The following is a 26,010-nucleotide window of genomic DNA, read 5'->3' as shown; positions in this document are numbered from 1 at the left end:
AAGAATGTGGTGAAATCAGTTGGCTTAGTAGAGTTTATAAAAATGTTTGGATAATTTTCTTTAAAAAAAGTCCATTGGCCAATATTGCAATAGCTTAGGGCAGGGGTGCCCACACTTTTTGGGCTTGCGAGCTACTTTTAAAATGACCAAGTCAAAATGATCTACCAACAATAAAATTTAAAAAAACACAAAGCACACTGTACGCAGAGAAAATGTTAATTATCAGTTGTATTCGGGTGTTTTTTCAGAGGTCAAGGCAGATGACTTTAAAATATGCAATGTCACCTCAGTAACAACTATACAAAAATAGACAAATATACCCCCTCCCCTTTTACTAAACTGCAATAGCGGTTTTTAGCGCAGGAAGCTGCGCTGTTCTCGATGCTCATAGGCTCCCTGCGCTAAAAAACGCTATTGCGGTTTAGTAAAAGGGGGCCATAGTGCAAAATATAGACAGCAGATATAAATTCTCAAAACGGACACATTCTGATCACTAAATTTAAAATAAAATCATTTTTCCTACCTTTGGTGTCTGGTGATTTCACAAGTCTCTGGTTGCACTTCTTTCTTCTGTAAAACCAATATTTCTTTTTCTGCCTTTCTTTCTCTCTCCCCCTGCCCCCCTCTTTATTTCTGCCTTTCTTTCTCTCTCCTCCTGCCTGCCTGTATTTCTTTCTCTCTCCCCCTGCCCCCCCAAAGCCATTGTGCCGATTTTTCCACTTCCCCGATTCTTTCCCTACCCCCCCCAGCCACCATGCCGATTTCTCCCTGCTGCTTCCCCACGCCAGGCCTGGTGCGTACAAGTGCCGGGCCCACAAGACTTCACCTCTGACGTCAATTCTAACGTCGGGGAGGAAGTTCCAGGCCAGCCAGGCAGTGATTGGCTGGCCCAGAACTTCCTTTCTAACATCAGAATTGATATCGGAGGTGAAGTCTTGTGAATCCAGATCTTGTAACGCGCCAGGCCTGGCTTGGGGGGAAGCAGCAGGGAGAAAAAGATTGCAAAGGCAACGCGATCGACTCACATTGCCTTTGCTATCTTTCTACAGGTCGATCGCGATCAACCATTTGGGCACCCCTGGCTTAGGGAAATCCACTGCTTATTCCTAGGATAAGCAGCATAAAATCTGTTTACTACTTGGGATCTAGCTAGGTACTTGGGACCTGGGTTGGACACTGCCTTATCTTGTTGTTGTTGTTGTTATTACAGGTCCTATCCAGCGTTTTGCTAGCGTGTGTCATAAACCGCATTGGATTAATCAGTGTAAAGTGCTATGCATGATAAAGTGCTGTCCAGTGTCACATTAAAATAACACTATAAATAATTGGGAGTATATAATTTATATTGCCAGTACGTATTATATTACTAATTCAAATTGATTACCAGCTTTTTTTATTTCAATTAGTCAAGAAAACCATTTTTCTTACTTACTAACAAGGGGCCAATAAGTGCGATGATGGTCCCGGAATGATCACACTGTGGCTCATGTGCAGGAGATTAGAGACTGAGCACTTATTAATAGTAGTAAGAAATAATTTTAATATTCAATTATCAATATCATGAGTAGAGAATATACATATTACATTTGAATATTAGTAAATAAGAAAAATGGCTTTATCCCAGGACAAGCAGGCAGCATATTCTCTACATGTGGGTGACGTCAACCATGGAGCCCCGATGCGGACAGCTTTTCAAGCAAACTTGATTGAAGATTTCAAGTTTGCTGATGCTGCATCATGCATGTGTGTGCCTTCCTGCTCCACTAGAGGGCGCATCCCCTCCTCGTGGTCTTCAGTTCTTAGTTTTCCGCAGAGCCAGAAAGCCCTGTCTCTCTTCTCTGTGTTCTTCTAAGTGCCTTTCTAGCACCGCGGCTTCTTTATTTTGTTCGGGAGTTGCTGTGCGTTTGTTGATTGATCGTGTATTTTCTTTGTTAAAAAAAAAAAAAGGCTTTTTATTGTGTTTCTGCTGGTTCCACCATACTCATCTTCAGGGAAAACAATGCCTAGAAGAAATTATCGTTTGACTGAAACCTTCCCAGGGATTCCAATTCTCAGTGCAATTTTTTATTTGCATTTATCATAGAAATTAGCTATTTGGTCATGAATTTAAATTTAAATATAAAATGAACATAAGAATTGCTATACTGGGACAAACCGAAGGTCCATCAATCCCACTATGGAAATTAAACACCATAAAAAAATACTTTTATCCTTTAGATTACTGATGCAGGCATTAGTTTTATCTATACTGGATTATTGCAATATTGTCTATTTAGGAGCTCCTAAAAAAGTATTGAGAATAGTGCAGAATACGGCTGTCTGATATTTGGATTGAAGAAAAATGACCACATTAGTCCTTACTATCATTTGTTGCATTGGCTGCTGGTAGAGGTACGAGTACTATTCAAATTTTCTTGTATCTGTTTTAAGTTGATCTGGGGATTGTCCCCAACTTATCTTTTATCTCATTTCGTATTGTTCAGTCCAACGAGGAAAACTAGGAGTTTACATTTATTCGCTTATCCAAAAATTACTGGTTGCAGATACAAGACTTTTTTGGATAAGACTCTCGCATTTCAAGCAGGTAAACAGCAGTCCTGGTTGGGTAAATGCATTGGTCAAGCTATGTTGTCTTATGGTGCATTTCGAAAAGAAATTAAGTCAGCGCTGTTTGACAGATTCATTTCCTAAATGTGGGTACTATTGTTAGTAAAACTCTATATTGAGTATATTTAAGAAACTTGTTGTATTTTTAACCATTTGTATTTCGCTGATTGTCCAGCCCTCTTCTGTGTAAACCGCCTAGAAATCGTTTTGTTATGGCGGTATAGAAGAATAAAGTTATGTTATGATAATTTCTCTTAGGCGTTGTTCTCCCTGAAGACGAGTATGAAACCCAGCTTGGGTCGGAGGGCAGTTGAATATCATATTTGATTGCATGCATGACTATGTTATTTTAATGTGACACTGGACAGCATTTTATCAAAGGAGAAGAAGGCAGCATGCTCTGGTAGCCTGACTGAGAGAGGGAGAGTCGGAGACACAGAGTTCTGCACAGGGGAAGGAGGCAGGAAGAAGCACAGGACTCGGGGAAGCGGCGAGAGTACGCTCCGCCCACCCCCACCGCGTCAGAGGCAGCGTCGGACTCCCCCTTGAAAGGGGGCGGAGCCAACACAGCGAGCGCTGAATCGGGTTGCCAGAGCAAAGGAGAAGAAGGCAGCGTGCTCTGGTAGCCTGATTGAGAGAGGGAGAGTCGGAGACACAGAGTTCTGCACAGGGGAAGGAGGCAGGAAGAAGCACAGGACTTGGGGAAGCGGCGAGAGTATGCTCCGCCCACCCCCACTGCGTCAGAGGCAGCGTCGGACTCCCCCTTGAAAGGGGGCAGAGCCAACGTGGTGAGCGCTGAATCGGGTTGCCAGAGCAAAGGAGAAGAAGGCAGCGTGCTCTGGTAGCCTGACTGAGAGAGGGAGAGTCGGAGACACAGAGTTCTGCACAGGGGAAGGAGGCAGGAAGAAGCACAGGACTCGGGGAAGCGGTGAGAGTACGCTCCGCCCACCCCCACCGCGTCAGAGGCAGCGTCGGACTCCCTCTTGAAAGGGGGGCGGAGCCAACGGCGCGCAGCCATTCGGCGCGCGGCGAAGGCAAGCGGCAAAGGCGCTCGCCTTAGCGAGAGCGCCTTTGCGAAGGGCCTTTGAGAAGGGACAAGGCAACGGAGTAAGACAGAAGGGTAAAGAAGCGACAAGTACAGAAGGAAAGCACAGAAGGTAAGAAAGAGACAGACACAAAGGGCCAAGCCGTTCACACAAGTATAACAAGCAGGCAGAGGGAGAGAGTGAGAGAGAGGACACCAGCGGCTGGTAGAGAGAGAGAGGACCCCAGCAGCAGGTAGAGAGAGAGAGAGAGAGACACCAGCACAGAGCACCAACACAGAGAGAGAAGAGACAGAGAGGACACCACCAACAGGCAGTGAGCGAGAGGACACCAGAGACAGTTAGTGAAAGAAAGAGAGGGCACCAGCACAAAGAGAGAGTCAGGGAGGACACCAACAGCAGATAGGGAGAGAGAAAGGACACAAAGCGGGCACAAGTCACAAGTAATCTCAACTGATATCTTAAAGAAGGAACAACAATGGAAGCAGAAGGAAGCCAGAAGATGAGCTTTCCAGTGTTCTGCACAGACTGTCATATGTACGACTATCTCCCCTCGGGGAGACAGTCATATGTATGCAGTCGGTGTCAGGAACTGAAAAGCTTGAAGAAGGAGGTCAAGCGACTAGAGGACAAGATTCAGGAGCTAGAAGGATTTCACACCACTGAGAGACACATTGAGGAGGAAGTCAGGGAACTCGAGAGATTCATTGAAGAGGCATACAGGACGAAGGTGGAAGAGAACGAACTTCAGATGAAAAAAGAAGCTACACGGATACCAACATGCAAGGGAGAGCAAGAAGAAGATTACCTCAAGGATGACACCCACAGAGGACTACCGCAAGAGGGGGAGATTTTGGCTAGTCGAGGCCCAAAAGAAGAAAGAGTGAAGTACATTGAGGACATTGACCTGAGACCGAAGCGAAAATTGAAGAGAGGAAAGTCAGCGATCCTAGTGGGAGACTCGATCCTTAGGCATGTGGACAGCCACATAGCAGGAGGGAGAGAGGACCGACTGGTGACCTGCCTTCCGGGAGCAAGAACCAAGGACATCGTGGACAAAATTGGAATGATCCTGGAAGGGGCGGAGACAGAAGAGACCGCTGTAGTGATCCACATCGGGACAAACGATGTCAACAGGAGAGACTACAAAAGAAGCACGCTGTTAGAACAATTCAAGATTCTGGGAAGGAAGCTGAAGATGAGGGCCCAGAAGATGGTGTTCTCAGAGATCCTACCAGTACCGAGGGCAGATGTGAAAAGGCAGGAGGAACTACAATCAATAAATACGTGGATGAGGAGATGGTGTGAGGAAGAAGGATTCCACTTCGTGAGGAACTGGACGGCGTTCTGGGGCAAGAGCAAGCTCTACAGGAAAGATGGACTGCACCTGAGCGCAGTAGGAACTAGACTCCTAGCAAACAACGTCAAGAGAGGAATAGAACAGGCTTTAAACTAAGAAGAAGGGGAAAGCCGACAGTTGACAAAGGGTCGACGATTCGGAAGACGGTATCCTGTGAAGATACCGAGGGGGAAAATGGCTGGGAAGGAACAAGGGACAAACTGCAGGAGTCGACTAACCCAGAAGAAGTGGTTACAATGTCTGCAGCAAAAGAGAAGAAAATATGGACCGAAGCACAGGGAAAAGAAAGGAGGACAGCAAAATACCAGGATTTAAAGTGTATATATGCTAATGCAAGGAGCCTAAGAAACAAAATGGGGGAACTAGAAGCCTTGGCCAACGCAGAAGACATCGACATCATTGGAATCTCTGAAACATTGTGGAATGAGGAAAGCAAATGGGATACAGCACTACCGGGATACAAGCTCTATCGCCAGGACAGAACAGGACAAAAAGGAGGTGGAATAGCCCTATACATAAAAGAAGGCATACAATCCACACAAATGGACACAGCAGAGACGGCCAGCAAGCTGGAATCTCTATGGGTTAAAATACCGGGAAGGAAAGGGCCTGAAATAAAGATGGGCCTATTTTATCGCCCACCGGGGCAAACCAGAGATATCGATGAGGAAATGGAAGCCGAGATGAAGCGTGAATGCAAAAGCGGCAACACGGTTATTATGGGAGACTTCAACTACCCTGGGATAGACTGGAGGCTTGGAAGCTCGAAATGCGCTAGGGAGACAAAATTCCTGGAAGCTACACAGGATTGTTTCATGGAACAGCTTGTTAGAGAACCGACGAGAGGAAATGCCACTCTGGATCTAATCCTAAATGGGTTAAGGGGACCTGCAAAGGAAGTAGAAGTAGTGGGACCGTTGGGAAACAGCGATCATAATATGATCAAGTTCAAGGTTGAGGTAGGAGTGTCAAAAGGCAAGAGATCCATTGCGACAACTTTTAACTTCAGGAAAGGAAACTACGAAGCAATGAGGGAATTGGTAAGGAAGAAACTTAGGAACACTTCCAAAACATGGCTAACGGTAAATCATGCCTGGTCCTTCTTCAGGGACATGGTGAGCGAGGCGCAAAATCTGTATATCCCCAGATTCAGGAAGGGGTGTAAAAAGAATCGAACAAAAGACCCGGCGTGGATAACCAAAACAGTGAAGGAAGCGATAGGCAATAAGAAAAAATCATTCAAGAAATGGAAAAAGGACAAAACTGAGGGGAACTGGAAAGAGCACAAGAAGCATCAAAAAGAATGTCACCGTGAGGTTTGGAAAGCCAAAAGAGAGTATGAAGAGAGGCTAGCCAGGGAAGCAAGAAATTTCAAACCATTCTTCAGATATGTTAAAGGGAAGCAGCCGGCTAGAGAGAAGTGGGACCGCTGGACGACGGAGACAGGAAGGGAGTGGTGAAGGAGGAGAAGGTAGTGGCAGAAAGGCTTAACATGTTCTTCTCGTCTGTATTTACAAACGAAAACACATCCAACATACCGGAACCTGAGCAATTCTTCAACGGAAGTCAGGCAGAAAAATTAACATCCATAGAAGTGAGCCTTGAGGACGTTCGTAGGCAGATAGAAAAACTAAAAACTGACAAATCCCCGGGTCCGGATGGCATACATCCAAGGGTTCTGAAGGAATTAAAGGAGGAGATAGCAGAACTACTGCAGCAAATTTGCAACTTATCCCTGAAAACAGGCGAGATCCCGGAAGATTGGAAGATAGCCAACGTTACGCCCATCTTTAAAAAGGGATCAAGAGGTGACCCGGGAAACTACAGGCCGGTGAGCCTGACTTCGGTTCCGGGGAAAATGGCAGAAGCACTGATAAAAGAAAACATCGATCAACATTTTGAAAAACATGAACTTCTGATAACCAGCCAGCATGGTTTCTGCAAGGGAAGATCGTGCCTAACGAACTTATTGCACTTCTTCGAAGGGATCAACAAACGGATGGCCAAAGGAGACCCCATAGACATCATATATCTAGATTTCCAAAAAGCCTTTGACAAGGTGCCCCATGAACGTCTACTCCGGAAACTGAAAAACCATGGGGTGGAAGGAGACGTACATAGATGGATCAGAAACTGGTTGGAGGGTAGAAAATATAGGGTAGGAGTGAAGGGTCACTACTCCGACTGGAGGAGGGTCACGAGTGATGTCCCGCAGGGCTCGGTGCTCGGGCCGCTGATATTTAATATCTTCATAAATGATCTAGAAACAGGAACGAAGTGCGAGATAATAAAATTTGCGGACGACACCAAACTATTTAATGGAGCTCGGACTACAGAGGACTGCGAAAAGTTGCAAAGGGACTTGAACAAATTAGAAGAATGGGCGGCGAAATGGCAGATGAAGTTCAACATTGAAAAATGTAAAGTATTACATGTGGGGAGCAGAAACTCGAGGTACAACTATACAATGGGAGGGATGTTATTGAATAAGAGTACCCAGGAAAGGGACTTGGGGGTAATGGTGGACATGACAATGAAGCCGTCGGCACAGTGTGCAGCGGCCGCTAAGAGAGCGAATAGAATGCTTGGTATAATCAAAAAGGGTATTACAGCCAGAACGAAAGAAGTTGTATCGGGCGATGGTGCGCCCGCATTTGGAGTACTGCGTCCAATATTGGTCGCCGTATCTTAAGAAGGATATGGCGTTAGTCGAGAGGGTTCAAAGGAGAGCAACACGTCTGATAATAGGTATGGAAAACCTGTCATATTCTGAGAGATTGGAGAAGCTGGGTCTCTTTTCCCTGGAGAAGAGGAGACTTAGAGGGGATATGATAGAGACTTACAAGATCATGAAGGGCATAGAGAGAGTAGAGAGGGACAGATTCTTTGAACTTTCGAAAAATAAGAGAACAAGAGGGCATTCGGAAAAGTTGAAAGGGGACAGATTCAAAACAAATGCTAGGAAGTTCTTCTTTACCCAATGTGTGGTGGACACCTGGAATGCGCTTCCAGAGGACGTTATAAGGCAGAGTACGGTACTGGGGTTCAAGAAAGGATTGGACAAATTCCTACTGGAAATGGGGATAGAGGGGTATAGATAGAAGATTACTGCACAGGTCCTGGACCTGTTGGGCCGCCGCGTGAGCGGACTGCTGGGCACGATGGACCTCGGGTCTGACCCAGCAGAGGCATTTCTTATGTTATCACTCAAAGCACTTTACACGGATTAATCCAATACGGTTTATGACACATGATAGCAAAATGCTGGATAGGACTGTAACAACAACAAGAAGATAAGTACATGCTTTTGATATGATTCACATAAGAACCATACCAGTAACTTTAATAACAGCGGTTTTTGAACAAAGTTTAAGTCATTGCACATAATGCTTATGGAAGAAAAGGAAAAGTAAAGCGCAATGATGGTTCCAAAACTATCGTGGTCTGATCTGCATTGGCGGTGGTACTGAGCACTTTACGATTTATTTACATTTATCATAGAAATTAGCTATTTGGTCATGAATTTAAATTTAAATATAATAAAATTAAATTTTGAATGAAGGTGGCATTAGTAATATATGAAATATTGAAATTAGAGTGCCCATTACTATAAATAGTGGTTCCTATAGGTTGGGTTTTTTTTAGAATTTTTATGTTCTTAACAAAGATGATGAAGATGCTAATGCAAATGAACTATCAATAACCTTCAAAATTTCTGACCTCTTTCACAGTGAGACTAAGGATGAGAACTTTGAAGGATTTTTATAAAATGGTGTCAAATATCCTTTTTCCTGGATCAGTTTACCACATGCATCAGAGAAAATCAAACCATCAGCATAGGCAATTGATTATTGGTGATATGTAAAGTTCACCTATAAGTCACTTCTTTGCATAAGTTGCACCTGCAAGTTTATATGTAAAAAAACTGCAACTTATAACCCAGAAATTATGGTACATAATTTTCCTTTGAAAATTATCCCATGGAAGGTACCTATGTACATATATACTTGTTTAATATGCTTTCAATTTTTTTGAAAATGTATATGAGTTGTTGTTTACACAAAGAGGAATATTTTGTATAATTTATCTTCCCTTTAGGAAAAGGTTCCTTTCGCCCCATCCAGTCCTCACTCACTAAAGCAACCGTGTCTCGTCCCATCGTCCCCAAGGTGGTTCCAACACCTGCAAGTAATCATTTGTCAGGTAAATACATGTGCTGTGAGGGGAAGGGTCCCTTGTCTCGTGAAGGTAAAGCCTGTGATAGTACCCAGCCCTCCCTGTTCAATCTGATTTTAGTAAATTTGATTATGGTAGATAAGGAATGAAAGAATAGGGGGAAATGAAACATAAAACAATTATTTATGCTCCAGGTTTATTGTTATCAGATGAGAATTTTTTTATCACAGGTCTCTGTAATCAGATAACAGACTTTAGTGGGAAAGCATTATTCATATATTTTGGTCTAGTATATTAGAGTGAAATTAATTATTTTTCTTTTAGACATTTCCTTGCTTTGCATTTCTAGCATCAGGTAAATTTTGGTCACATTCATGTCAAACTCTGGGACCTGTGCTCAAAACTAACACCAGTGTTAAAATGGAGTTAGTACACATGTGCACTGAATGCTCTAATGGTTTCAGCACAAGTGTTGAAACCATTAGCATAGACCACGTTTAAATGTAGTCATTAGTTACACTAAACTAATTATAAGAAAAAGTAGTTTCCAAAGTTTAGTGCAGAAAACATGCTGTTGGGTCCAAGGTGACATTAGAAGGGTTAGTTGAGAGGAGAAGTGTCTAGGGGCATCCCTTTTCACTCTCCAACCTGACCCAGCTCCCCCCCCACTCCCTGAAAGAAAAAGCCTGGTGGTATATTCTACCCTTCCTTACCAAACTTAAAATAAGTCCTGGTGGTCCAGTAGCCCCACAGGCACCCCCCTAAGTCTCAAAACAGCCTGGTACTCCAGTGGGATCTGAAGCTTGGCCTAGACTTTCCCACTCCAGGTCTCAAAATTTCAAATTAGTCTGATGGCCCAGTGGGATCTTCCCTCCTTCCCCAGCCAGACCCAGCCCAGATCCCACAAGGTAATCTTCGTGGCCTAGGGGAGACTCACCCCCAAATATCTTGTATCTCTCATATGTAGGAAACAGGAGCAATGCCTACTACTCGCTTCTGCTTCTCCAGGCTGCCATTTTGAAAATGGTGGTGTTCTGCCCAGTGCTGTGCCTCTTAGGATTCCCTGGGTGACCTTACTTACGAGAGGTTTGGGGGTTCTCTTTGCTAGGCCATCAGGAATACCTTGGGACTTGGGGGGGGTCAGACCTGGCCAGGGGGTTCCTACTGGAACACAGGTTATTTTGAAAGTTGCGGATATTGAGGGGGGGGGGGGTCACTGGACCACAAGGGCCTATTTTACATTTTTTGGAGGGAAGATGGGAGGTCAGTCTGATGCTCGGAGAAGGGGGGTGGTTTCCATAAGACAACCAGGAATATGTTTGCAAGAGCAAGGAGGGCTGGGAAGAGGTGTTGGGTTATGGGTTGTCGTTGCAAGCTTTTTTACAGTACCTGAGCCAGTCAGCATAAAGTTCTGAACAGCAAATTACAGCTACAATTTTAACACACCATTTGCATGCTCATTACTCCAAGCATGCCACAGCAATTTTCCTGCATAGGGTTTGCAGTAGAAATTCACTCTGCTGTGAACCTTTGAGCATCAGCCCCTCTATGGTAATCATTTGAAGATATTCCTGGATATTCAGTGCCAGCTACTTTCTGGGTAAAATAGGCAGACCACAGTTTTCCAATATTCAAATTGCTACCTGGATAACTAGCCAGATAAGTTAAGACAGCAAGATAGTTATATTACTGCTACCCAGATAAATTTTGCTATGCTCTGCACTGTACTGCCCCAGCACTATTTAGGTGGTGTTGGGATGGGATAATGATTTTCAGTAACACTATCAAAAGTACTGCTGAAAATCAAAGGATTGCCCTGGCCAACAGCACATCCAGGTAGCAGGTACCTCTGCCTAGATTAAATGGCTCTGAATATCAAATGGTGGGTGTTTAATGATCCCTTTGTAGGGCAGCCAAAAAATATTTCTCTGTCTCTATGGATAGAACAGGAAGAGAAGCGTTTACTATAGAGGGCCACTAGTTTTAATCCTGATGTGTTGTTTCTCTCGAGCAGTAGTGAGTGGGCCAGGTAAGGAAAACAACTAAAAAATTCTCTCTTGTTAAGGTTTTGTTTTTAAACTCTCTATTTAAGGTGCAATTGATTTGGCAGCTGAAAGTGCAGGCATCATACCAGAGAGTCCCCTGCCACTCTTGGAAGCTGAAAGCATACCGGGTATTGCTCCATTATCTCCAGACACTGTTTCTTCAGTGGCAACAGAACAAGATTCTGCAGTTGAAAGTTCTAGCTCCATAACTGCAGCAGAGGTAGATAATTTTTACATTATGAAGATTTAAAGCAACCACTTAAATTACTCAGTTGCTCTTCACTTAAGTTCTCCAAACACGTGTTTTTAGTTTGAAAACTCTCAAAATGCACTTAACAGGATACTATCAGGGTTGGTAAAATTATACTTTGAAAGTACTCTTTACCGTATTTCTCTGCATATAGGCCGCCCCTCTACATAGGTCGCACCCATGTATAGGCTGCAGAAAAGGGAGGCCTATGTTTAAAAACTAGAAGGTAAGCCACCCCATGGTATTAGCTGGGGCTTATCTTCCGGTACCTCCTCTGCCTTTTAAAATCTCCCCCTCTCGGTACATTTTTTGAAGCCCCCTGGACGGCAGATGGCGAATCTCCAGCAGTGCAGGGCAGCCATGATCTCTTTGGCATCCAGCTTGCCCCCGCACCGCTTGCTGAGAGCTGATGTTGGCCATTCAGCGGGCGGTGCAGGGACAGGCCGGATGCCGAAGAGATCGCGGCTGCCCTGCACCGCTAGAGATTCGCCTCCGCCGTCCAGGGGGCTTCAAAAAAGGTACTGGGGTGGGGGGATGATTAGAAATTTTTATATAAGCCACCCCATATAACTAGGTCGTGCCCCATACACGGGTTTGTAAAACCCATGTATAGGCCGCAGCCTATATATGGGAAAATATGGTACAACAATTGTATAATTGATTTCTCAATACAAATAACAATTGCCCGTCCTTTTAAATTTCCACTGGATTTCTGCTCCTTACAAGTGCTTATCTTTATGTACTATGATGATTTATATCAAATATTGCACTGTGGTTCCAGAATTTTTGTTGAAAAGTTACAAAATAGCATCACAACTTGAATAAGTAGAAAGTATGTCCCTTAAAATCATATTTCCACCATAAGAAATAAAGTTTATAACCCTATAACCTAGGAAAGGGAGGTTTGTAGACTGGCATGCCAATACTCAAAACCTAAAGCCAGTGCTAAAGATGATTAGTGCCAGTGTTAGTATGCCACCCAATGCTCTAATGGTTTTAGCTTGCCTTGGGAGAGAGGTCGTGTCTGGGCCCGCCTGCCTAACTCCCTCTTGGGGAGGGGTTCCAACAGGACTAGGTTTGGGGGGTTTGAGGTCCACTGGACCACCAGGGACATTTTTTAAGGGCAGGAGGGGGGTGTCGCTCGAAGTGGTTTCCTTTTGCTTTTCTTTTTGTTATTTAATTTGTCAACTTACCTGTCAGTGACTGAGCCAATCAGGAAAATAGTGCAATAATAGTGAGCAGCAAAGAGCAACCTGGATGATAAAGGGAATGGAATGCCTCTCATGTGAGGAAAGACTAAAGAGCTTAGGGCTTCTCAACTTGGAAAAGAGATGGATGAGGGAGTCTACAAAATCCTGAGTGGTGTAGAACAGGTACAAGTGAATTATGTGGCAGATGCTTTATAAGACGACATTAGAGTCATGAGCAAAGTGTCGACATATGCGTCACTGCGTGAATGGCTCCCTCAGTTCTCACGAGAACTGAAGCAGCCATACACGCAGCGATGCGGGACAGGGCAGGAGTGCGACAAGCTCGCACCTGCCTTTTACCTGCTTTGACACTGCTGCAGTTAGTTCGGGAGTCGCCAGAGAGAAGGGCAGGACTGCTGGAGGAACTGAGAAACTGAGGCAGCCATTCATGCTGCGATGCGGAACAAGACAGGAGTGTGTAAAGCTTGCGCTTGCCTTTTACCTGCTCTGACGCTGCTGCAATTAGTTCAGGAGTCAGCCGGAGGGAAGGGCAGGACTGCTGGACCGTCAGAGGAACTAAATAAGGTAATGGGGTGTGTGTGTGGGGGGGGTATTCGCTCCATAAGACGCACCCTTATTTCCACCCCCTTTTTGGGGGGTGGAAAAAGTGCATTTTATGGAGCAAAAAATACGGTAACCTGTTCAAAATAAGAAAAAAGCAGGGCACACAATTGAGGGAGGAGCATCTTATAAAATTCTGGGGAAAACCCTTCCAGGCATGGAGCTGTTGCAGTGCGCATAGATTGAATTCCTTTCTGCAGCTCCTTTGCTATCAGAGGGCCATTTAACACTGCTAGCTGGTCTGAGGTAAGTGTTGGAAGATGGGAATCCTCCAGGTAATCCGATAGGAACGGCCCTTCAGACGAAGTATCAGGGAGGGCATACATGCCACTAAAAAATCATTGAAAAATGTCAACAAGCTCCTGAGTTTGATGACGCAAGATCCTGTGGGAATCTTTGAGCCCCGAGATATAGCGAGATCCCTGGCAAGTATGTGCAATATGAACCAATAGTTTGCCCCAGCGATTGACATGTTTGTAAAAGTTAACATTCCTATGAAAAAGATATTTCTTAGTCGCCCTTAGAAAAATTTTAAGTGACAGTGCACTTTGTAGTGTCCGTACCATGGAGATGACATCACCCATGTGAGAATACAATGCCTGCTTGTCCTTTGAGAACACCAGCTATAGGTTAGGGGGGAGTTGTGTTTAGAACCAGTGTCTCAAATGTTTTCCTAAAACATAGTTCAGTGCTTTGACCACTAGACAACTTCTTCTTTTACAACCCCAATAAAAGGGATAAAAGATGTCAATGATGAGGAAAACTAGAGGGTCCCATGGCTCAAATGGTAAGCACTATGCATTGTTATGCAGAAGATCTCTGGTTTGACCACCAGATTAGGATTTTCACTCCTTGGATTTGCTAAGGCTGGGGTGCTATAGAAGTGAGGAGGGATCATAGACACTACTTAAGAGTGACACCTAGCAACAGGGTTCTGAGAGAAGTCCTGGTGACTGCTCCCTCCCAAATCACATTCTGCCACTAGAATGACTGGAGCAGCTATGTTGGGAAAAAGGGGAAAAAATTTGGGAAAAATCTCTGAGTAGCTGCAAATGAAGGTTTATTGTGCTAGATCCCAGCTCTTGATTTCAAGTGAGGAAACCATTTAAATCTGATTAAAATAAAACATATCAGAAAAGTGTTGTGTGCCAGAATGGGACGATTCAGTGTTGTCAGTTCTTCGCAACTGTTTCATCATAGCTGGTTCAGTGTGGGAGGTTTAATCACAGCCATTTCACTGTGGCCCTTTGAGCGGGGCTGTTTCATCACGCTAAGTTGACCCCCACCCAGCTTACATAAATGGGCAGCTTGCGAGGAGTCTGACATATGCTGTTCCCATGCTGTCTCAGATAACTTTATTGAAGCACTAGTTGGGAGGGGATGGGGGGCGGGCGAGAGGAGAACTTCAGCCACAGCAGGAGCCTTCAGATAACTTTATTGAAGCATTGGGGGGGGAGGTGAGGGAGGCATTGCCCCCCCTTTCAACTTTGAAGGAATTGGGCCTGAAGCACCAGTGGGTTGGGGGGCAATGGGGCCTGCCCCGGAAGCCTCCTTTCACTTGTCCAATTTGCTCTTAAGCACCAGTGATATTCCCCGCTTTTTCACCACAATATTTGTCCAGGGGAACAGCAACTTCAGCAAAGTAGGCACTCGCCAGTGATGAAACGGCCATGCTAAAGTGGGCACACTGAACTGCCCACGATGAAACAGCCGCATTGAATTGTCCTAGATCCTTTTGTGCAGACAAAGGAAAGCTTGTTCCTGAGGCAGAATTGACTGCATTGGTGGTTTGGTGAGGGGGCAAGGAGATAAAAGTAGGATTTAAAATTGGTCTTTTGCTGAGTGGTACTGATAGTTGACCCAACAATGGAAGCACTGCTGATTGTTTTATGTTATCTTAGCTTTCAGAGTTTGTAGCCAAAAACAAAAAAAAAAGGATGAGGCACGTCCATAACTAAATCAAGTTATATTAGGCATCTTTCCCCTCCCCCCAGTTATCACAGTGCTGATCATTTACATAGTTTTTCTGTTGAACTTGTAGACTCCCAATAACAGATGCCAAGTTCCATTCATCGCGTTATCCACACCAACCAAGCAAGAGAGGACATCATCTGAAGACTTACAGGTAAAATGTGCCCAAAGCATTAGAGTGTTCTCTTTTCTTTTCTTTCTTTTTGTACTGCTTGCCAGCTCCTTACAGATGGGAAGTTAACTCTACATATCAAATTTTTACCTTTCTCAGATGGATTCATCATGTTTATGCAGCAGTGAGTTACATTGAGCTTCAGTTTCAGTGGCACTATTCTGTATTATGTAGCTGTATGTTTCAGCAAGCTTATAACTAAGGTAATGATCATGACCACCTTCGGATTCTGTTGTAAATGTGAAGTGGGGACATGAAGATCAATAGAGGAGAGAAGCAATGAGAAAAAAGGTTCTTAATAGGGAAAGATGTAACTAATAATGACAGACATAATGTAAAAGACTTCAACCTATGCTGGCCTGCATTTTTTTGGTAGTTCCTTCCCTGGAGTCATGGAGTTTCTTATCACTACAGTCTAAAATGTTCCTTATCTTGGGGAAAAAAAATGACCCCTATATGTTCATACCATAGGAATTGAGGATAGCATCAACCTTAGTGTGACCATTTCCAGTCTTGTGAATGTGAATTTTGGATCCCACTAAAGATTTGGTAATGATCTGGCTCAGATGTAGGAATGCATGCACAGATGCACATAGGGTACAATATCGGACACAGTTACCAAGGCATTCTTGTAGTGATTCCTAAGTTGTGAACCTTATCACTCAGTTTAGCTGGCTGACACTTTTGTAGCAGATCCTGTTTAAACCTGCCCTGTCTTTCCACTAATCATTCAGCAAAATTCAGTTGAGGTTCTGTTCAGACTGTGCATCGTTTTACATTTTGTTAGCAATCTTGTCCAGGTGCCCTGCAATAGACAAGCTAAAATGAATATTGCCTAGTGTTAAAATCAAATGGATCTGGGTGAATATGGTGAAAATTAATATGTTAGAAGTGACATCATCTCAAGGGAATACATGCTTGAGTGTGAAAGCTTCATCGCCCAACATAGTTTTTCTCTCACAAATAGTACTCTCCCCTGTTGTGTTTGAAGGTTGGTAGTGAGGATTGTCCATGGCCACTAGATAAGTTTAAATACTTATCGAAGGGAGTAAACTTGGCACTCATCTGGCAAAGTGTCTACGAGACCTTCCAAGATGGCATTGGAGCAGACAGATTCGGAGGAGGAGGATGAACTCATAGCAGGTGCAGTGAGTGATGCTGAGGTTATTAAACAGGATGTGGCGCAGTGGTTTAAAGCATTGAAAGTGGAAATGAGAGCAGTCTGTAGGGATTTAAAGAAGCCAATGTTGAGCTTAAGATGTGCATGAAATTGGACACACGATAGTGGAGGAGTGCTTAGATACTATTGAGATGGATATTCAAACACTGCAGGAAGTTAATACTAAGCATGAAATGGACTTCCAGAATATTATGGATTTGATTGATGACTTAGAAGATCGATCCCCCAGATTTAATCTGAGGTTTAAAGTTATTCCTGAGTCAGACCAGTACAGGGACTGTATGCAGATTGTTATAAGTCTTTGTGGACAGTTATTGGGGGATGCCAATTTGGAGGCTTATGGTTGTACTTCTAAGAAAATCCAGTTGGAAAGGGTGGATCGGAGCCTAGCACAGCCTGTAAGGATATGAGCACAGTGACTTGATATCTCTGACACGCTCCTTTCAGGCTAGGATCAGCATATTTTGCACCATAAAGATGATATAATTTGTGCTACACACAATCCTGTAGAGGGGAGGGGGAGTGGGGGGGGAATGTGGTTTTGTACCATTCCATGTGCTCCTTTATCTTGGAGGGATTCTACAAAGATAAGCTAGGTAGGTACCTGGCCATGATTGGACTTCCCTATAGGAGAGTAGTAATTATCATAAATATTTACGCTCTTAATCGGAAGCAGAGAGAGTGTTTTGGGGGAACTTCAGCAATCGTTAATGTATTCAATTTAGGGCCTCCTATATTGCATGGAGATTTTAATATGGTGCTGGATCCACTGTTGAATTGGGGGGGGCAATCTTACTAAACTACATCGATGGGCTTTGATTAGATTGCTGGAGTTTGTTGATGTTTGGCATTTGTGGGGATATGCAGTCACACTTGGTGGTGAAGTCCTCTGACTGAGTCTATGTGTCGATGCTCTCCCCTATAGTAAGCTTTGAACTTACTGGGCATGCGTAGGATACTGTATTTATTGTTTTTGTTTCAGATCGTCCCCGTAAAAGTTCCAAAGTGGATTTTAATAACATTCAGAGGGACCTCATTTAATTTGTTTGGGGGGAAGGTGAAATCTTCTAGGTTGTCTAAATCTATTTTGTGGAGCACAAATAGTGTTATGTTAGGTGCCATCAACTCATGTTCAAGTCCTAATGACTCGATAAATTATAGATCTAAAAAGAAATTGGTTTTGTGCTAGTCCGGTAAGGTCCTCCAGCATAATCCCCATGGTTGTTTTCAATATGTCCAGCCATCTGATTGCAGGTCACCCTCTTCGTCTAGTTCCTTCAATCTTCCCAAACATGATGTCTTCCTCCAATGATCTTTCTCTTCTGACGATGTGACCAAAATAAGACAGTTGTAACTTCATCATTTGGTATTCGAGTGACATAGCCAGTTTGATCTCATCCAGAACTGGTTTGTTAGCTCTTCTGGTGGTCCATGGCATGTATAAAAACCTTCTCTAGTACCAAAACTCAAATGAGTCAATCTTCTTTCTGTTTTGTTTTCATAGTGTCCAGCTTTTCCATCTGTAATTGACCACTGAGAAAATGAGTGCATGGACAAGTCTGATCTTCATTTTGGAGTATTATATCCTTGCCTTTGAATACTTTGTCGAGAGCCTTCATTGAAAAGTGACCAAGTGCTATTCTGCGGAGTATTTCTTCCCTACAGGTTCCCTACAAAAGAGCCCAGGAAATTGAGATCCTTTATAACTATTCTATTGCCTTCAAGCTCAAAATCTTCGTCATTTTCTGTGTTCTTGATCTTCATTTTGTTTGTTCAGTTCTAATCCCATGTTAAGACTTTTAGCTTTGACTTTTCTTAGTAGATAAAGCATGTCTTTGATGCTGGTGATGAGCGTTGTATCATCTACATAGTGCAGGTTGTTTATATTTTGGCCACCAACTTTGAAACCAATGCTCTCTTCTTCCAAATTTGCTTTTCTTAAGATGGCTTCGCTGTAAAGGTTGAACAGATAAGGTGACAAGATGTATCCTTGTCTGCGCCACGTTTTATTGGAAACCAATCAGTGTTGCCATATTCCATTCCCACTGCAGCTTCTTGATTTTCGTAGAGGCTCTTTATCAACTGAATTATATGTTTGGGACTTCCCATTTGTGCTAGAGTTCTCCATAGTTTATCATAATCCACACAGTCAAAAGCTTTGCTGTAGTCGATGAAGTAAAAGTATAGGGGCTTTTGGTATTCTTTGCTCTTCAACATCCAGCTAACATTGGCAATAATGTCTCTTGTTTCTCAACCTTTTCTGAAAGCAGCCTAGACTTTGGGTAGTTCTTGCTCAAAGTATAATTATAGCCTTTCTTGTATTATTTTCAGCAATATTTTACTGGCGTGTGGAATTAATGCAATCGTTCTGTAGTTTTACAGTCCTTGGCATCACATTTCTTTGGTATAGGTATGAACAGTGATCTTCTCCAATCAGTTGGCCATGTTTTTCCTTCCAAATCTATTGACACAGTCGAGTGAAGGCTGAGATAGCACCTACTGAGCCTTTGATTAATTTTATTGCAATACCATGGATATCAGATGACTTTGTTTTTTTGATGAAGTTTTAATTGCTGCTATGACTTCTTTTAAAATATCTGGTTCTTCTTCGGCGTCTGTTTCTAGTTCAATTTCCCCAATTGCCTTTTATGTATAAATTTTCCCATATATTCTTTCCATCTCTTTTTAATGCTTTCTTGATAATTCAATATCATTTCATTGCCATCTTCAAGCATCTCAAATCGAGGCTGGATTTTCTGCTGCAATCTCTTAATGTAGTGGTACACTAATCTGATTTTTCCATTTACATGTTCCAATTCAGTTTTCTGACAAATATCCTTTAGATATGGTTCTTTGTCTTGCCAAACTTAATGATGAAACACTCGGCTCATTTGTGATACTTTTTTCTCTATCACCAGAAAGTTTTGCTTGTCTTCTTTGTTCTGCTATTTTTCTGGTTTCTTCTGAGATCCAAGGTGATTTCTTGGCTTTCTTTCTTTTCTGGAGATGGCCACATATGGAATCAACAGGTGGAGCTGGAGATCAGAGGAAGCAATTTATTGTTGGACCCAACACAGCCTGTATTTTGTCAAGTGCCTGTGTCAGGAGTCTACATATATTTAAAAACCAAAAATTAAAATCGGAGCAATGCAATATGAATGAAAAAAAAAAAATACTGTATTTACATATTAACATAAATTCTTGTACAATCTTTCTGGAGGCTGAACGGCTGGGATCTTGCATCTCTGTTAGCTTCAGCTGCAGGGTAACTAAAAGATGATCCCTCCCCTTTGGGCTACCTGCCCGGGAGCTTCCTGACATGCCCAGTTTGTTCCTGCAGCTTCACTGCTTGGTTTCATTTCAGTTAATTCTGCTCATGATTTGTTTTCAATTCCTAGTTCTTTTTTATTTATTTTTTTCCCTGGGTTTGCCCACGTGCTGCGGATCAACTCTGTGCAAGTGATCCTTCAGTAGGAGATCACAGACATTTTAAAGTTTGTCTGCTTCTGGAGGGTGCTCTGTAAGCCTGTAACTGCAGTAAGCCCTCTGGATAGCCTGCAGATTGAATTGGGTCTCCAGGTTCGGGAGCCATCTCTCCCCTGGTTCATCTGCACAGGAGGCTGCTGCGGTTCCGAGGAAGTACGCCAGGATCTGAACCCCGCCGCGTGTCTTTCCTGATTTCCCTGAGGGGTCCTAGTGGTCGTGATCTGAGGTGACAGGGAAATTGAGACGGCCAGAAGATCTGAAAAATCCAATTTAATCAGCTCCTGAGGTAATGATCTCCCTATGCTTGCACTGTGTATTGCTGGCTGCCATTGAAATGCATTGCAGCACATGTTTCTGTGGTGTCTGAGAGTCACAGAGTTTGCTGATTTGGGGGGGTCCTCAAATCGGGGTTTTGGGGGGGTTTCCCTGCATGCCTGGTCCCCCCACCTGTAAAATCGCTGTTTTTAGCGTTTTCCTGCATTTTTAACGGCCGTTTTTCTGTCAAAATCAGCACCCGCGGCGGTAGAAGCTTCATTTTTGCTCCAAACTTCACAGATGGCCACCTCAAGACAGGATGGCAGTGATTCATGCCTTAAATCTGGCGAATGGCTTGTGGTTTCACAGCCGCATATTCTGTGCACTTTCCTCCTCTGGAGAGGACCTGCTTTCTTCCGTTTCCACTAGAGACGCGATTCCAACGTCCAGGATGCCATAATTGTGCGAGGAGGGAGTTTTCGCAAAACGCAAGCGCAGTTTCAGGGAAATTCTCATCGATCTTCAAACAGTTTCAAAATCTGTGTCCCGCTGATCGGCTCAGGCTGCCGAGGACAAATTTCCGCCGAAATTTGTGGATATGATGTCTCAGGCTTTCATAAGAAAGTGGGCTATGCCTATGTCTCCCTATCAGACTGCGGTGCGGCAGTCTGTACAGCCTTTGGAGTCCAGCATGTTAATCTATCCTTGCTTGCACACCTGAACATCAGCAGCAACTTCCCACTATTGTGGCGGGTCCTGCTGCATGATTAGCCTAGTGGATCTCGGGGATTCCCAGATCGCTGATTCTCATGATGTGGAAGAGTATCAGATGCTGCGCAGGCTAAGTCCAGTTGCCTTCCTGATTTTATCTCTGAATCCCTGCGGACATTGGGACTTGACTCAGACTCTGCAGTTCAGGCAGAGTGTTCGATCATGTGTTCTACACACCAGCTCTCCACTGCATTTCCAGCTCATGCAGACTCGGCAGAAATGCTCTTGGAGGTTGGGGGGCCCCAGAGGGTCCCCTGAAGTGCACTAGGGCCAGGGCTACATTGTATCCCAAGGTTTCATAATTTCAAAAGCGCCTAGTCCCACCAAGGTGGATTTGGCAGTGGCTCAAGTCGCTAAATGTACCTCTTTGCCCTAGGCTGGAGAGGTTGTCCTGACGGATATCCTGGACCGACGACTAGATTTTGTTATGAAGCGTCTCTTGATCCGCTGTGACGGGAGTGCGAGCTGCAGCGGCTACTTCCTCTGTGGCCCTAGCATGTCATACTGACTTCGTCAGGTTCCTGTAGAGGTTGCCCTTCAGGACCTCGGCTTCCTGGTTTCTGGAGTGAATTATTTTGGTACGCTCTGTGATATTTTGACCGTGTTTGCTAAGCTGGGTGCTTCTTCAGGAGACTATTATGGATTCCACAGTAGTCGGGTGATTCTTCATCCATGTCTGTGCTGAGCAACTTACCCTTCCACGGTTTGTCCTTCTTTGGCCAGGGTTGGATGACCTGATGGCGAGTGGGCAGGACCGCAAGCCTCAGGCGCTTCCTGGCTCTGGACCTCGTCCATCCAGGGGAATGGAACGGCCACTTTTTCGGCCCTCCTGGCGAATATCAGTACGCCGGACCCCCTGCGGCGGGGTGGCTTTTCGGAGCGTCCTATAGACCTCGCTTTGGAGAGCAGCATGCCAATAGCCTTCCAACTCTCGATCTTTCTAAGAGATTCTTATGATGTTGGGTCTCTGGCGAGGTCCCACCCCCGAATTAGGGGGCGGCTTTCAGCCTTCCTTTCAGAATGGCTAAAGCCAATCTAGGGCCCGTGGGTCCTGGCGGTTTTAAAGGATGGTCTTCAACTACAGTTCTTCCGGCTGCCACAGGACTTCTTCCAGTCCTAATCTAATCTAATCCTTAGGTTTGTATACCGCATCATCTCCACGTTCGTAGAACTCGGCGTGGTTTACAGTAGAAGAAATAGGAAGGAACTACAACAGAGGGTTAGAGGTAGCAGTGTGAAGAAAATTTAGAGGACTTGGGATGCCAAGATATAACAGTTTCCTTGATTCCTAAATTGGTGGGAGACTTATATTTTTGAGAAAAGCCAGATTTTCAGATGTTTGTGGAAAACTTGGAGAGAGCTCAAGTTCCGAAGAGGGGAGGTAAGGTTGTTCCAGAGCTCAGTGATTTTGAAGTGGAGGGAGGTCCCTAGCTTTCCTGTGTGGGAAATGCCTTTTAGCGAGGGGAAGGAAAGTTTTAATTTGTGGGAGGAAGTTAAACAGGCGCATTTATAGTGGACCCTGGCGATTATCGGAAGCCAGTGGAGCTTGGCCAGGAGCGGGGAGACATGGTCAAATTTACTTTTAGCAAAGATGAGCTTGGCCGCAGCATTCTGAATCCGTTGGAGTCTGTAGAGGTTTTTCTTAGTTAGGCTTAAGTAGATAGAGTTGCAATAGTCCAATCTGGAAAGGATGATGGATTGGACAAGGAGGGTAAAATGTTTTTGATGGAAGCAGGATCTAACTTTCCTCAGCATGTGAAGGCTGAAAAAGCATTTTTTACCAAGGATTGGAGGTGGTCATTGAAGGACAATGTGGAATCGATGATGACGCCCAAGTCCTTGCTCGAGAACTCAAGCTGTAGAGAGGAGCCAGAGGGTAGTGGGATGGAGGTGGGTAGGTGGTCTAGTTTTGGGCCGAGCCAAAGAAGTCTTGTTTTGGACTCATTCAATTTCATTTGCACAGTGTGGGCACAGGATTGTAGGTTCATTATACAAGAGGATATGTTCTTAGACAGGTCGGTGAGGTTCGAATCGGTCTCGAGGAGGATGAGGATGTTGTCTGCATAATTGTAAATTGTTTCAAGGGGGGATAGGTGGAGGAGTTTTAGAGAGGGCATATAGATGTTGAAAAGGATTGGAGATAGTGGAGAGCCTTGCGGGACTCCACAATTCGGTTTCCAGGGGGAGGATGAGGTGCCGCTCATGTTAACAATGTAAGAACGAGAGCGGAGGAATTTAGAGAACCAATCTAGGACTGTGGAGTTGATGCCTATCTCAGAGAGTTGGTAAACAAGAATATCATGGTGGACAATGTCGAAAGCAGCGGAAAGGTCAAATTGTAGGACGACGGCGAACTTGTTTCGAGAGTGAAGTTGTTGAACCCTTGAAATCAGGGAAGACAGTAGAGATTTGGTGCTGAAGTTAGGATGAAAGCCATATTGATAGGGTAGAAGAATAGAGAATCTCTCTAAGTATGATGAGAGTTAGGTAGAAATGATGGACTCTAGCATCTTGGTTAGGAGAGGGTATTTGCAATTGGGCGATAGCTGGATGGTATGGAAGGGTCAAGGTCAGATTTTTTCAGTAGTGGGATCAAGGCGATATGACCCATTTCTGGGGAGAAATGGCCCTCTGGACAGGGCCAGCAAGCTGCGCACTACAGTGTGTCAGTTAATAGATTTAGCGGCCATGGAGTCCATTCTATGGGATGCCTTCGGCTCCAGGAGATACTCAATTTTTTTCATCGTGCCAAAGCAGATCTCCGATTGCAGACCGATTCTGGACCTGTGAGCAGGGCGGCTGGACCCAGGGTGTTCTGTCCTAGCAGCGGTGGCACCCGGGGAGATATTGGCTTCCTTGGATATAACCGAAGCGTGTCTACACTTCCTGATATTCCCAGATTGGAGGTTCCTGGGGTTTCTTGTTCTTGGGAAGCATTTCCAGTTTGTGGCGCTCCCTTTCGGTTTGGCATCAGCGACCAGACCTTTACCAAGATCATGGTGGTGGTGGTTGCCCATCTGCAATCTCAGGGTGTCCTAGTGCTTCCGTACCTCGACGACTGGCTGATCAGAGCTCCTTAGTGGAAGCAGGGTTGCTTGGCCAAGTGGTGTTGCTGGTACGTCTCAGATGGGTGCTCACTCTGGACTTGGAGTACCTGGGGATCCGGGTCAATCAGATTTGAACTGGATGAGGGGTTTTTTGTTTTTTTTCAAGGATCCAGAAGCCTGAAACTCAGGAGTGCGATTTGGGACATGTTAGCTGGACCAACACTGATGGCCTGGCAGTATCTGCGGGTGTTGGGTCTCATGGTGGCGACCAAAGATATAATTCCGTGGGCAGGAGCTCGCCTGCGTCCCCTTCAGTTTTCGCTTCTGGAGCGGTGGAATTCCTGAGAGATGCTTGGTTGGCAGCGTCGTATAGCAGTATGATGTGGTGGTTGAACCCAGTCACTCTGTCCACTGGGCTCCCTCTGTGGGTCTTGGATTGGGTGACCCTGACTGCGGACGAAAATCTCACTGGTTGGGGAGCGGTTTGCATGTCCGTCCCAGTCCTGGGCCACTGGACACCGTGAGAGAGCTGGTAGTCGATCAATCGGCTGGAGCTTCAAGTGATCCGGTTAGCTCCGCTACATTTCTGAGGGAGTTACCACCAAAAGGCTGTTCATGTGTTCTCAGACAATGTGACGGCTGTTGCCTATGTCCATTGTCAAGGGGGCACGAGGAGTCCTCGGCTGGGATCAGAGACTCAGATGCTCTTTGCTTGGGTGGAGAGTCATCTCTTGGCCTTATCTGCGGCCCATGTGGACCGGGTCGGCAACGTTCAGGCAGACTTACTCTGTCAGTCTCTGGACCAGGGAGAATGGTCCCTGTCAGGGCTGGCTTTCAAGGCCATAGTGCACTGCTAGGATCGTCCCACCTTCGATCTGATGGCGTCATCAATGGACCGGAAGGCGGACAGATTCTTTAGCTGCCGCCAAGAGGTCAGCAGCGTCGGACTCGATGCTCTGGTTCAACCTTGGCCCACAGCGGAACTCTTGTACGTCTTTCCCCCATGGCCCATGATAGGGCGCGTTTTGCGCCTGGTGTCCTCACACAGGGGTCCAGTGATCCTTGTGGCTCCGGACTGGCCAAGACGACCTTGGTACGCAGCTCTTGTGAGGTTGAGGTCTGGGAGCGGTCTGCGTCTTCCTTGTCTTCGGCGGTTGCTCACTCAGGGACCATTTGCACTTCAAGTTCCGGACCACTTTGGTCTTATGACCAGGGGCTTTTCCTCTGTGGTTACCGCCACGCTCCTACAGAGCAAGCGGAATTCAACGGTCTCGGCCTAGGTGTTTTCAGGCTTGGTGTGCGGGGCTTCGGGTGGTCCCTTTGGTACTGTCCTAAACTCAGGTTCTGGTCTTCCTGCAGGATGGCCTCAGGAAGGGTCAGGTGGTCTCTTCTGTGCATGTTCAGCTTGCGGAACTCTCCTGTTTGGGTCCCTCTTCGTTCAGGGGTCTCTGGCTTCTCACCCAGATGTTATCCAGTTCTTGCAGGGGGCAGGGAGGCTGTGGCCTCCCTTGCGGCTGCCTTGCCTGTCGTGGAACCTGAATTTGGTCCTGTACTCCCTGACTTGTCCGCCCTATGAATCTCTGGATGAGATCTCTCAGAGATCTTAACATCAAGACTGTCTTCCTGGTGGCGGTCACTTCTGCACGGCAAGTGTCAGAGCTTCAGGCTTTGTCGTGCAGAGATCCTTTTCTTCGCATCCTGGAGTATGTGGTGTTTTTGAGAACTGTGACTTCTTTTCTTCTGAAAGAGGTGTTCTCTTGCCACATCCAGGAAGTTTGGTTGCCAGCCTTGGTTCCTTCGGGTTCCTAGTGGTAGGATTATGTTTCACAGTCTCTG

General features: G+C 45.0%; 1 protein-coding gene across 4 annotated transcripts in view; it reads left to right on the top strand.

The window, feature by feature from the left end:
• The window catches only part of CRAMP1 (cramped chromatin regulator homolog 1), a 318,902-nt gene that overhangs the window by 182,064 nt on the left and 110,828 nt on the right, over positions 1-26,010 (top strand). For all 4 annotated transcript variants that reach the window (XM_033963157.1, XM_033963155.1, XM_033963154.1 and 1 more), the window contains exons 15-17: positions 9,109-9,213; positions 11,279-11,451; positions 15,334-15,417. In XM_033963157.1, the coding sequence (XP_033819048.1) occupies positions 9,109-9,213; positions 11,279-11,451; positions 15,334-15,417 (362 nt within the window). The remainder of the gene's footprint in view (positions 1-9,108; positions 9,214-11,278; positions 11,452-15,333; positions 15,418-26,010) is intronic.

The sequence above is a fragment of the Geotrypetes seraphini genome, chromosome 11, assembly GCF_902459505.1.
Source record: "Geotrypetes seraphini chromosome 11, aGeoSer1.1, whole genome shotgun sequence".
Lineage (NCBI taxonomy): Eukaryota > Metazoa > Chordata > Amphibia > Gymnophiona > Dermophiidae > Geotrypetes > Geotrypetes seraphini.
The sequence above is the reverse complement of the archived record's forward strand: the minus strand, read 5'-3'. Positions and strand labels throughout refer to the sequence as shown.